At 36.4% G+C, this 14,462-nt stretch overlaps 1 protein-coding gene across 1 annotated transcript; it reads right to left on the bottom strand.

Annotated features, from left to right (window-relative positions):
• On the bottom strand, nucleotides 123-8,382 carry LOC109233633 (disease resistance protein At4g27190-like). Its single transcript, XM_019399512.1, has 3 exons — nucleotides 7,438-8,382; nucleotides 1,395-2,096; nucleotides 123-1,363 (listed from the first exon to the last, which is right to left on the bottom strand). The coding sequence occupies exons 2-3, from the start codon at nucleotides 2,010-2,012 to the stop codon at nucleotides 134-136; spliced, it is 1,848 nt and encodes a 615-aa protein (XP_019255057.1). The 5' UTR covers nucleotides 2,013-2,096; nucleotides 7,438-8,382; the 3' UTR covers nucleotides 123-133.

Here is a 14,462-nt window from a genome sequence, read left to right as displayed (position 1 = left end):
CATTTCTCATCTCGTTCAACTTTGTTTCCCACTTCCCATCTAACTCTATGACAACCCATCATGTCAAGTTCTTCTAACTCAACAAAATTTGATAGAGTGCCTGGTGCAATACTTGTAATGGATTTACAACAGTTTAAATCCAACACTTGAGCTTCTCTAGCCTTCTTAATTCAGCTGGAAAAACAGTAAATCTTGAATATCTCAAGCTCAGAATCTCAAGGTTAACTAGCTCACCTATCATTGATATATTCTCCATCTCGCAATCAATCAATCTTAGCATGCGCAAATTCTTCAGCAATCCAATTGATGAAGGCAACAGCGAAAATTTCATGCGAGATATTTCGATTGTTTTAAGCGCTCTCGACCCTTGAAAAATACCATCATGCAGAGAGACAGACGTTTTCCATGTTTCTAATTCTAAGAGCTCCAATCTTGGGCAATTTAATGTTTTTGGATGCTTTACAGTTGTAGTTAAGCGTACTGAAATGCAGGTCACCTCTTCATGGTGAATATCCCTCGGCCACTCTTTTAGCTTAAAATCATGGTTTATCCCAAAAAGATGTTGTTCTCTAGATGTAATATATATGGCTATATCTCGAAAAGCATCATGCATTATGACCGAGCTATCGTCCTTGCCCTTTTGTAGCAGGAAATAGTTTGTGAGCTTATAAACTAAGAAGTTCACCCTTATCTTAGCTTCTTTAAGACTATTAACGTCTATGAACATGCCCAAACTCATTCCACGTATGGCAAGAATTTCCAGAGGTATAGAGTAGTCTTCTGGGAATAAACAACAATGTAAATATAACTTCCTCGCTTCATCACTCTCTATATGATCGTAAGAAAGCTTCAAAGATTTAAATACATCTCCCAATCCTGTGATGTTGTTTGGCAGGACTGATCTTAGTTGTGCAAGTCCACCTATCCAATTTTCCTGACTTTTGTCCTTCAATGTACTTGCAACAGTTAATATTGCAAGGGGTAATCCCCCACATTCCTTTGCAATTTCTTGTGCAATTTTATTCAGGACAGGATCGTTGATTCTGTCACCAACATTTCTTCTAAAGAGATCCCATGATTCTTTTTTGGACAATGACTTTATTGTGAAAATCTTTATCCCCTTCAAAAGCAAATAAGAGCATACTTCGTGGCTTCTCGATGTTACTATGACCTTACAACCTTCGTGCTCCTTTCCCAAGGGAATTCCTATTTTTTCCAGATCCAGCTTTTGCCAAACATCGTCTAAAACTAGGAGAATTTTATTCTTCATCTTTAATCTTGCTTTCAGTTTGTTAGCCCTCATCATCTCACTCCTTTCATCGAGCTTTAGGCCCAATGCTTCTGCAATTAAGGATTGAAGCTTTTCCATGTTGATTGCTGGGTAACTATCACGGACACAATCTTATTAAACAAAAAATTTTCCTTCGACCTTTGCAATAACTTTTTCGACCATTCTCGACTTGCCAACACCACCTGGACCACATCGCAATCATATTGATCTCCTCATCATTTAGAGATTCGATGATATTAGCCACGACTAATTGTCTTGACATACCATCATCAGAGTCTATCTTGCTCCTAATCCACGACTCAACTGGAGGAGCAAGATGGGTAAATTTCTCATAATTTCTCCCGTCATTTCGTTGATGAATGACAGTATTAGTCATCTTCTTAGCTTTCCTACTCAACACATAACGCGAAATCAAACATTGCCTTAGGCATCCTTTTCCAATATCAGCTTCACTTGGAAAAATAGTGGTGGTCACTTTTTGGATTTCAGTTGTGTTTCTTAGCCAGTCCTTAACACCATCTCCAACAATTTCCAAATTACTCTCAACCTCCTCCTTTGACTGTTCCACATCTTCTCTAAGCTTATTCAGCTTCTCCATTTCAACTTTCAGATTCTGGATGTTGCTCCTATAAGAAATCAGATAACCAAGTTGTCGTCCAATTGGTTTGACTATGTAGTCCATAATTGGCTCTAGAACAGTTGTTATAACTTGTAACGCCATTTGCTCTTCAAGCTTCGTACTGATAACTGATTCTTTCCGGTCACTATGCTTGCTTTCCTCTTTTTCTTTATCTTTATTTGTTTCCTGCATATAAATAAAGACAACATGAACAGAGATGTAGAAGTTTTCTCACATTTCACAAGCAGCAATTTCGCTAACTTTGACTCATTGTGAACAAATACAGAGAAAATCAGTGATGACAGAAAAAAAAAAAAAAAAGAGGAAAATTCCTGAAAATGATATATTGTTACTGTGAATTTGACCCCTACAATATCTACCATAATCAGGTCATGTGTCCCCAGAAGTATAATAAAAGTCAGAGTGGACTGACTATTTGAATTTGAGTAAAAGATCAAAATATGAAAGATTAGACGAACTCGTTTTTGGGATGTGAAACTTTTGTCTGTCCTTTACCTTATCAAACGCATAAACATAACTGGAGGAAATTCTAACTTCTGGTAGGATAATTGGACTGGTCTTTGGAAGCTTGCTCAATTAGCTCTCCTAATCAGTTGGACCATCTAATTTGGACAGCCAATACAGATGGAAAATTTAGTTGTAAATCAGCAACGACAACAAAGAACCCAGTATAATCCCACTGATTGGTGTATGGACAAAGGGATTAAAAAATTAGAGGTGTAATGTGACTCAAAACATTTGGTTGACTGGATTCTAAATAATAGTGATCCTCCATGGAACCTATGGGATACAGTGATAAAGATCATAAACCAGTTGAATCAGCTTGACATATGGAGAATAAAACATTGTTGCAAGGCGGGCAACAAGGTTGCTGACAGCTTAGCAAATTGGGTCAGAAATGCAAAGAGCTGACATGGATCATAGATAGCCAACAACTTCCCAAAGAAGCAAAGGGTGAACACTAAACATAGATAGATTGCAATTTTCATCTTTTAGAATGAAGCTTCACAAAAACTCTTTCTTTTTGGATAGTAACATGTATTGAAAGATAATGTATCTTTCTGATGTTCCTTGAAGGTGTACTATGTATAGGAGAGGCCAAGGTCATACCTCTCAACATAGTTAGAATTTTTTGAGAGCTTACACTGAAATCCTTCTAACTATTTTAAATAGAGCATGTTTCATTGTAAGTCAAAATTGTATTTGTTGATTAATATATTACATCCATGCTCTAGCAAGTAGAGAGGATGATTTAACCAGAAAAAAAACAAAAGACGGTTAAGGTTAGCTATACAAAACATTTCTTGCATCACTAGAGGATATTTAGGCCGTGAAAACAAGAGAGTTCATCTCTTTTATGAGGATTCACAACGATTGGTAAATAAAGTCGGGGTCGCCATAAACTAGCTTTTACTTTGAATTTCTTCATCGTTTCTTTCAAATGTAAAGCTTGTAGGTTTGTACTACGTATAAAAATCCATTTTCTCTTGTTAAAGTTGCTCGAGCTTATCTCCTCTCGATCATTTCACTTCTCGATTTCTTCCATTGCTCTTGAAGATAGTATTATTGAATGTCCACTAACTGAAACAATGGGCTTGGAGTTATGCTAGGGTTAGGTTTATTTTAAATAAAAAAAATATCATTTTCATTGCACAGGAGGGTTGGGAATGGGGTAGCGGGATTGAACCACACCTATTTTGTGGGAGACTCCCGCCAATACCACTAGACTAAGCTTTGGCAGTGAAAAAAAAGAAGCTCTGTGTTATAAAGTATTGCAGAGAAAGAGAGGGAGAGGGAATTCTTATTGATATGAGATGATTTACAATGGGGTAAGACCCCTCTATTTATAGGGGAAAAATGACTTAGTCACAAAGTAAAACTCTCTACAAGATAGACATTCACTCCAAATAGAATTCTATTCATAACACTCCCACTTGAATGTCTACTCAATAAGTAATGTGCCTCATTAAAACCTTAACTAAAATAAAACCCAATGGGAAAAAAATTCTAGAAAAGGAAAAAGAGTACACATATCTAATAATACGCCTTTTGGTTGCCTCGTTAAAAACCTTGCAAGGAAAACCCAGTAGGACAAAACCTTGTAAGGGAAAAAGAGTACAACGCGCATTAACTCCCCCTGATGAGAGCATCAATTCACATCCTTGAGCCTTCGCATTCCAATCTTGTGCACCATCTTCAAAAGATCTTTGGTAGAGATTTGATGAACAAATCAGCCATATTAACTTGAATGAATATATTGCACCTTGAAATCATCATTCTTGATAGATATATAATGTCTTCATATAATGTCGTGGAATGGCTTTTCAATATCTCCATAGAGATTCACGCTATCATATTATCATGCTTATAATTATAGCAAGATACATATATGCACAAATTGCAATGAGGATGTGGTACTTCATGATCAAGAATTGTATATGCTTCAAGCAATTTAAATCCTTCATGGATTGTCATATAAGTTAAGTCATGTAAGCCATATAATAGACTTTAGATGCATATCAAGTTTTCATGTCATGCTAGACATATAAGATATTGAAAACTGTTTGCACATATCATTGACTTTATACTTTCAAATATTTGAACTACATGTTCAAAATTGCATGTCTTTCATATGAATTCAAATTATACTTGAATTGTGGCTCTTCCATTTGGCCAATATTTTTGTGTCTATATTCAATAGACTTAAGATCCTCATATATCTTAGCGCTATGATAGATGTCGTCGACAAATATTTTATATCGGTTCCAACCTCCTTATTTTTCATAAAGACATAACATAGAGATCTCTTCATTCATATATTCAGGTACCTGAATCTCTCATGAGATTTTATGAAGTGTTATGTCATGTGATCTTCTCGATCACTTGCCTCCTTTATTATGATCATTTTGATCATTTGCTCATCTTCTTTATCAAGAAGTTTATTTGAAACTGATTGTCTATACGCTTTAAACTTACCATAGACTTTGTCCTTCTAGGACTTATATTAATAGGAGCATTTGCAATGAGAATATAGTTACTTTCTTTGGGTCAGCAAATGCGTCTGGCATGCTTTGCAATAAATTGCACATGAATTATCCTCTTATGAACTTCAAGTTCATATTAGTTTATTCGAGGATCTAGATGTACACATGATAATTCATTCTACGTAACTTTTTCTCAACTGTTTATCTTGTCTCCCCCTCATGTTAGAAAAACTAACTTGTTTCCTCAACTTTGAGAACCCATCTTGTGCGTTATGGTGTTAATCAAAATATACACCGCACATCAATGATAATAAGATAGAATTATTTGGTTCCTGACCATGAACCACTTTTGAGGGGAGGAATTAATATACTTTCGTATATAACGTATATCAAACTGATATACAAAACTTTGTTCTCATAAGCAAATGTTTAGCTATTAAGTGGAGCCACTCAATAAATCATTTTGCTAAATTAGCTGCGATGTAGACCAACTTATCAAGATGAACTTCTTGAATAGAAAATTTGGAATATGCTCTAAATTAAATTATTGAGCAAGTTACCTCGCAAACACCATGTTGCGGGTTAATAATAATCGCACATGTAACCATCTCATAGATGCATCTTATGTGGTATACATGGCAGGTGAATGGGCCCATATTCACCTTTGATATTTCCAGCATTCATGGGATTCAATCCCAATTTTAGTTGATCTATTAATTAATGAGAACAAGCAATATAAGAGAATTCGTAAAGAACTTTCTAGTTCTTTAATATTTACCCATGTGAATTCTCTATTATTTTTTTCACATCATACTTAAATTGACATGGCTAAACCAATTATGCCAACTGAATAAATTATCAATATTGATAAACTTCAGATTTACACCATGACGTGTGTAATTATCAATAAACTTCAAGTTTATTATGATATGGATTTTTATATCAATGAACTTCTCTTTATTGTGGCATTCTTTTGTTTGTGTAGTACAAACTGGAGAATAAAGCGGGTAGCTTTTCACACACATATTACCCCACTACAAGTTGTAGTAATAGAAGATATTAAATCTTTCTTTTATTTATAGTCTCAATATAATCAACCGCTTTCGCGTATACTTTGGAAATTGAATAAGTTTCTTTGAGACTTACTACACCACAATATTCATCATGAATTTAATCATGGCAAGGCATAGAAATTTTACCACAATCATACATGAATTTAATCATATGGTTAACGTCTCTTTCAAGGAAAAATTTGTACCAGTATGGTCATGGTGAAAATCATTATAAGCAAGATATGTTGCTTCAACTACTTTTGCCCTGTAATAATTACATTACCAAAATATTTTGGCATAACCACAATAGGTAGGTGGTCAATGACCATTCATGCAATAATAATAAAATTATTTTCTTATTTCCTCTCAAATCTCCTTCTAGAGGTGAGTGTGGCATATTCACTACCACTAGCACGTTTATATTCTTCCAAGAATGAATATATATTCATAAATCAGATGTTGTCACATTCACATCGTGAATGGACCATAATCATCTATATGTGCTTTATAAAGTCTCATGTCAAATTGATGACAAATATTACTTTCACATAGTGAAGGATTATTTTAAGAATCCTTATTATTCTCAGTATCACAATGATGACGATTATAATTTCGTCTATTGCCACGTCCACATCCATTGATACCTTCATAGTAATAATTTTTGTCTTCTTTCAGACTTATCACATACTGCTATCACATTCTCTAAAGGGAATGAGAATAGAGCAAATTCAATGAGACGGATTTTCAATTCTTTGCCCACAATCATACATGAATTTAATCATGGCAAGGCATAGAAATTTTACCACTTTGGGTGGTTATAATTTCTTTCAAACTCCATTAGAGTTGCAAACAAAATTTATCGTCTTTGCTGGTATATAAAATCAAATTATAGAATTTCAAGAATTTAAAATTGAAAAATAAAGTAAAATACTTACCTTAAATCCAGAATTTAATCATGAAGGAAGTTCATAGAATAATTGACAATCATTATGCTCAATCCAAAGCTTCTACTCAATTGGTTAGAGTCTCGTGCTGATAACGTGTTATAAAACATAAAAGAAGAAGAAGAGTATTGCAGAGAAAGAGAGAGAGGGATTCTTATTGATATGAGATGATTTACAATGGGGTAAGACCCCTCTATTTATAGGGGAAAAATGACTTAGCCACAAAGTAAAACTCTCTACAAGATAGACATTCACTCCAAATAGAATTCTATTCATAACACTCTGCATATTCTTCCTTCCTCTTTCTTTTTTTCTAATTTTTATTTGAAGAAAAATAAAAAATGATAAATAAGTACAACATTGCCATACTTTTCTCTTCAATATTCTAGGTTTTCTTTATTTGTTTCTCGGTTTCTCTTAACCAATCCAGAGAGGTGGAAAAGATACTTCAAAAGAAAAAGATAGACAAATATGAATGAGAAAGAAAATTCCACAACAGGAACAAAGGAACAATTCTTGAACATACCTTTATCAGTAATGCAGAAGAAATCTTAACTGGAATGAAATTCTGCTAAAACAAAACGATGATTCTTAGCCAATTGAGAGTTTCCTTTCTGGTCCAAAAACAAACAGGGAGTGTATCTGAAAACAAGAATAAACTGCCAGAAAGTTAAACCAATTTAATTTTACCCTAATGTTGATAAATGGAAGAAATCTAATCCAGTCGAATCTAATAAAAGAATTTGAACATCCAACCCAAAATTTCAACAACAACGAGCAGTTAAGACCTCTATGTGCTATCATTTGGGCTAAAAAATTGAATCGTATGCATAGTAAAGGGCAACTTATGGATGAGTAAAGAAAGTTCAATCAACTTAATTTCATATATGATCATTAAACTTTACCTATTTTATTCCTAAAGTCACAAACCTAGTTTTAGCTCAAACAATGACTCGCAAAAAATCCTAACAAAAAGCAATCGGTTCTTTGAATCTAACCTTTTAGAAGTCAGATTATCATTATTTATATTGAATTTGAGATTAGTTATTTAATAGTACACTGATTCTTATAGTACTAAATTCAGATATGTTTAGTATTTTTAAAATTTTCTATAACTGTGGGCTTAACTTCAAAGAAGTGACGCTTTTCTTCGCGAGCTTCAAGCACCAAGGACCTTGTCGCTACAAACCCCAACACAGCCACCATTTGAACCATTCCCCCTTCACCCTCAGCACCAAACCTTGAATCTTCGAACCAACTTCTCCAGCATTACTCATTCACAAACAATACCTTCTACCCCATTCGTTGGAAATTTTTACTAAATGCTCTATAATAGGTTTTACTCCGTCGATTGGTGAAGCTTCAGCTAAGTTGCCGACGAAGATGAGAAAATAAACTAGTGCGAAACCTCCATTGTGCATTTTGGGGACGAAGGCATTGTCAAAATGTTTACGTTATTTCCTGGTGTCCGAAGTTTGACTTTCTAGTAAATGGTACCCCTCTGCTCCCCCCCTTTTTTTTTAAGCCCACAATATTTAAATTTTTTCAAATATCAAGAAATAATTAACTTCGTTTTTCCAAAGTTGCCTTTGGAGTAAAGAGTCTAGGAATAGTATGTTATATTTTTAATGAGCAAATTAAATTTAATATGGTCAATTTCATTATTAATTAATATTAAAAGGTGAATTCCTTAATATGTGTAAAAAGAACAAAAAATCACTTAAAGTGAACCGAAGGAAATATTTTTGAGAGACTAATACATAGTTCATTGATTTTGTTGAGATAAAAACAATTATTATGACATTAATGATGCGATTGGTAACGTTTAGTGACCATAAGCGAAATTGATCCTATGAAAGAAAAATTTAACCCCACACTATACAAGGTTGAACTTATTATCTATAATAGCATTGTAGTCATCACGGGTATTGTCATAGCATGTCATCGTGATGCCTTTATATTATTTGATTTTGGTTTTACTTATTCATATGTGCCATCATACTTTGCGTTGAACATGATCATTCCTTTTGAATAACTTGAAATTTGTGTTTATGGCTCTACACTAATTGGGGATTTTATTATAGTAGATTGAGTATATCGGTCTTGTGTAGTTACTGTTCATGGGCACAATATGTTAGTGGACCTCTTGCTGCTTGATATAGTGGACTTTGAGGTAATTCTTGATATAAATTAATTGTCTCCGCATCATGTGATCTTAGATTTTCATACCAAGATTATTACTTTGGCTACACCTGAGGTACCTAGTATGGTATAGGAGGGGTACACTTAGTCTCTTCACGATCGGTTTCTTTCATGAAGCCACAACTAATGGCAGAGAATGAATGTTTGGCTTACGTAACCTTCATTCGAGACACTAGTGTGGAGACTCCTACTAATTCAGTACCTGTTGTAAGGAAGTTCTCATATTGTATTTTGATTTCGCCCAACTCTAGTCCTAAAAAGGATAAGCGGTCGCTGCAAATATAATCCGATCTAAAAGTTCGGAGTCGAATCCCACAGAGAACTAAGGCTTAGCTATATCTGTTTAATATCACTAAGAAGACAAGCTTGAACAATTTCCTAAATTATAAAGATTGAGATTTATATTTCTAACTAATTAACTAGCAAATACTACAAAGCGGTAAAATTATCAACTAACGAGACAAAGGGTTGGAGAATAAATTAAGCAGGTCTAGAGTTATGATTTCCCCAATTGTCGGAATCCTTCTAGCTATGTTCCCTACAATTTTTGCCAATGTATTCTCTACTGATCGTGAGCACTTTAGGTGTTGTAATTCTCTCTCGAGCAACTACAATAATTTACTAGACATATTCTCTTGAACTACGCTAGTTAGCTTTATCTACCCGCTCATTATGACCACGTCAAGGCTTTGTTATTTCTAAACCTACCTTTAAACCCTCCGTATTGATCTCTCACATACGTTAGGAGTGATGTTGTTCAACAACTACCTAAATATGTATCCTTTCCTAAGCAACACATAATAAATAGGCACGGTCAATCGATGGCCATTCAATCAACAACAATAAACACGTAGTTGAACAAGTAGAGAAATCCAATGGCTCAATTATATAAAAACATAACAAGAATTTATCCTACAAAAGGTTCTATCAAAACCCTAGATAACAAATTAGTTATTTATAATAGTATGTAAAACTACAATACTAAAAGTCATAACCAACAATGAAAAATAGAAAGAGGAAAGAAAAACTCGTAGAAGAATTCCCCGCCTTGCTCCTATTGTGTCTCCTATTTTTTTCCTTGTTCTAAACCCTAAAAACTTATCCCCTGCTCCTTTGGACGAACTAAACCTTTTATAGGTTGAGGGGATTGGTCTTGAACTTCCAAAAGTACCCTTCAGATCTGTTTTTCCGTCTGGACTAGCGCGGCCGCGCTAAGGCCGCGCTAGTTGGGTTATATTCTGTCTCCGTCCGCGCCAGGTCCGCAGTTGCAGTTTCAATCGCGTTTTTCAACCTGTTCTGTTTGGTATTTGAAAAAACGTAAAACATGAAAGTTGTAGGCCTTTGAGTTAGCTTTCCAACCATATATTATGGAGCCTAAATGGAGTTCTGAACAAAAAGTTATATCCATTTTACTAGACAGTACGCGATATGCCTACTCGATTCTTCGTTCGCTCTATCATCCGTTGACCCCCAAACACGATCCCGGCTTAATTCCTTGAGCTTTTACTCAGACATCAAAGCTCCAAATCACTTGAATTCATTCTATAACATCTACATAGCTCGGAATCACTCCTACATGGCATAAAACACACAGTTAGCGCAAGACACTAGCGATTAAAGCTCAAACTCAATTAAAGTGCAGTAAATTAGAGTGTAATAAGCGACTAAAATACGTAATTATAGCCTATTATCATATTTGCTATAGAATTATCAAGTATTGCACGTGACAACGATATTAATTTTTGTACCAGGCATTCAGTCCATATCTATCCCACCTCACAGTATGGCTCCTGTAGAGTTGAAAGAGTTCAAGGAGCCGTTGCAGGATTTATAAAATAATGGTTTTATTAGAACAAGTATTCTACCTTGAAGTTCCCTCGTCTTGTTCGTGAAAGGAAGGATGGGCCTATGCAGATGCATATTGATTAGCCACAGTTAAATAAGTTCACCATAAAGAGAAAGTACCATTTTCCGCGCATTGATGAATTATTTGATTAATTGCAGGGTGCTAATTTCTTTTCTAAGATTGACCTGAGGTCGGGGTATCATCGATTGAAGATAAGGGAGTCTGACATTGCTAAGATAGATTTTAGGACTCGTTATGGGAACTATAAGTTTTTTGTCACGTAATTTGGATCGACTAATGCTCCAACAGCCTTTATGGATCTAACAAATAGGGTGTTCAAGTCTTATCTTGATTCTTTAGTTATCGTATTTATTAATGATTCTAGTGTACTCTCGCACCAGAGAGAAGCACGAACAAGTAAACAACACTTACAAGACCATCTTTAGACACTCATGTGACATCAAGTTTATTCCAAGTTCTCAAAGTATGAGTTTTGTTGGATACTACTTGATATTCCTGGGTCATGTGGTGTCTAGTGAAAGCATCAAAGTTGATCTTAAGAAGGTGGAAGCAGTTTAGAATTGACCAAGGCCTACTACTCCAATGGAGAAATGTAGCTTCTTAAGCGTGACAGGGGACTACAAATGGTTCGCAAAAGAATTTTCATCTATAACTACCCCTTTGACTTGGTTAACACCGAAAGGGGTAGAAGAGCTTTTAGAAACTAAAGATCGTGACCATAGCCCCAGCTTTTGACATTGCCTATAGGTTCTAAAGGTATATGATATATTGTGATGCCTCGCAAGTTGGACTTGGTTGTATCTTAATATATGATGGTAAGGTAATGGCATATGCTTGGAGGCAGTTAAAGACCCATGAAAAGAATTATCCCGCTCATGATTTGGAATTTACAACGGTTGTATATACACTTAAGGTTTGGAGGCATTACTTATATGGTGAGTCTTGTGATATTTACATACACCGTGGCAGCCTATACTACATATCTAAGCAGAATGATTTGAATTTGGAGTAGCGTAGATAGCTTGAATTTCTGCTGAGATGCGTCGCTCAGCCTAGGAGGTTCAGTTATTGGCTAATAGACTTGTTAGGATAGATATTTCAAAACTGAGAGGGTACTTGCTTCTGCGGTAGCACAATCCTCTTTACTTGAGTAGATCAAGGCTAGGGCAGTATGACGATCCACGGTAAGTTATACTTAAGGATAAGGTGCAACGAGGGATATTTTCACTCTTTGGACAAGATGGCGCATTGAGGCTTAATGGTAGATTTGTGTTCTTGATGTAGGATTTGTGCTCCTGACGTGGGTGATTTTAGAAGGCTTATACTTGTAGTGGCACATAGCTCGTGGTGTTCTATATACACGGGCTATGAAAATGTATAGGAATTTGAAAGAGTATTACCTGTGGAAGAAGATTAAGAAGCATATTACAATTGTATAGGTCAAAATTTGGACGACCACGACCGCTACTGAGTGTAGCAAAGAACGAGGTCCTTATGATGTACCGTCCTTTGATCGTTATGAATGGTGACAACCAATAGCGGTTAGTGAATGCACGGCGCCTGCAGTAGTGTTAGCATGATAGGGAACAATAGAAATATGTTTTTCCAATATTCCTTGTGGTGTACCTTTTTTAGGGTAAAAAAGGGGATTGTCCCCTATAAAGAGGGGGAAAAACACTCTGTAAGGGGGGATGAAAAAGTGAACACAAACAGACAACTTTGCTCACTAAAACATATCTGAAACATATTCATCATCATCCATCTTGCCAATCGCATTCATTGCAATATTCCTCTATATTTGAGGTTATCATATTTATGAGCAATCATTTGGTGCCGACATATTGACAAGCATTATTCATCTTATTCTTCTCTTGCATCATTTAATCTAGATGTTATTACACTTGGCTGAGATTTACCTCTTAATCTTCATTAATTGATTTAATCAAAGAGGTTTCAATATCTTTTGGTCAAACAATTTGGCGTCGTCTGTGGGGATTTCTTTAGCCAAGATCTTAGTTTCATCTAGATCATAGAAAAGGATAGTCACCTCTTCCCAGCTTTGCACAAACCAACAATGGCAGGAAAGGGAGACGCAAGGTTAAAAGCAATAACATGTGTCACAACCAACCTTCAGGATTCCATCAACGAAGCCGGTAGGAAGGATAACTAAAACACGACACCGAATGCTACACCTGAGGGAGATACCTCACCTTCCCCGCACGAAAGCGTGATTGCTTCATGCGGAAAGGAAGCCTCCACATCTGCAACAGGAGAAGCACCACCAGTTGTGAAAAGACTATTGGAAGAGTGGCTGGCAAACAATCTAAGTATTATACTTGATAAACCCGTTCAAAGGGATATCGGAGGCACAATACACGCAGACGCCGCAACAGTCACCGGCAAACTAGATACTCCACACACAGGTAACACTCATACTGTTGTTGATGCAGGTAACAACGCACTTGCAGCCATCCTAAAGAAAATGGAGGAAATGGAAAATGAGAACAAGGTGCTCCGTGATCAGATGAAGGAGCATCAATAAAGGGTTGATAAAATACCAGGCGCTCCGAAGTTGCTACCAAAACGGGACGTCGGTCGATTCGTCGAGCGACCATACAATGAAGGGGCAGCCCCCCATGCCATTCCAAAAACCTTTAAAATCCACCATACTTGAAAATATATGATGGTACTACAGACCCAGAAGATCAAATAATCCACTACGTCATAGCCGTAAAAGACAACGATCTGTTGAAAGAACAAGTGTCATCGGTGCTGCTAAAAAAGTTCGGCGAAACCCTGACAGGGGGAGCGCTGACTTGGTACTCACAATTGCCAGCATGGTGAATATCCACGTTCGAAGAAATGACAGACAAATTCGTCATCGCTCATGCAGGAGTGAAAAAGGCAGAAGCCAGGGTAAATGACATCTTCGCCGTTAGACAGACGACGGGCGAGGGACTCAGGGACTTGCTAGCCAGATTCAACAGGGTGAGAATGAGCCTACCAAACATATCAGAAGGGATGGCGGTAGCAGCCTTCCAAAAAGGGTTAAGCAGGAGTGAGTCGAGAGCAACCAAAAAGCTATTAAATAGGCTCATGAAATACCCTCCCACCACTTGGGAAGAAATCCACAACGCCTATTATGACGAAGTAAGGGCAGACGAGGACGACCTCAATGGTTCGATCCAACGGCTGACATCAGTCCAAACAGAAATAAGGAAAGATTGCCGCAACGATGGCCGAAGGGATCAACTGCCCCGTCTCAATCGAGAGAGGCATCAGCCTTACATCCGGACATCCATCCAACCTCCTCCATGACACGCAGACATCACTCTTCGACATGTCGCGCCACATCGAAACGAAAAAGGTATGCCTCCACTATTATCTCCTCATAACTTTTGTGTTTCTCCTTCAGAAATAGTGTATACACTAGAGAAGCTCGGCACAAAGGTGCAATGGCCACAAAAGATGAAATCCGACCC

This window comes from Nicotiana attenuata, chromosome 10, assembly GCF_001879085.1.
Source record: "Nicotiana attenuata strain UT chromosome 10, NIATTr2, whole genome shotgun sequence".
NCBI classification, from domain to species: Eukaryota; Viridiplantae; Streptophyta; class Magnoliopsida; order Solanales; family Solanaceae; genus Nicotiana; species Nicotiana attenuata.
The sequence above is the reverse complement of the archived record's forward strand: the minus strand, read 5'-3'. Positions and strand labels throughout refer to the sequence as shown.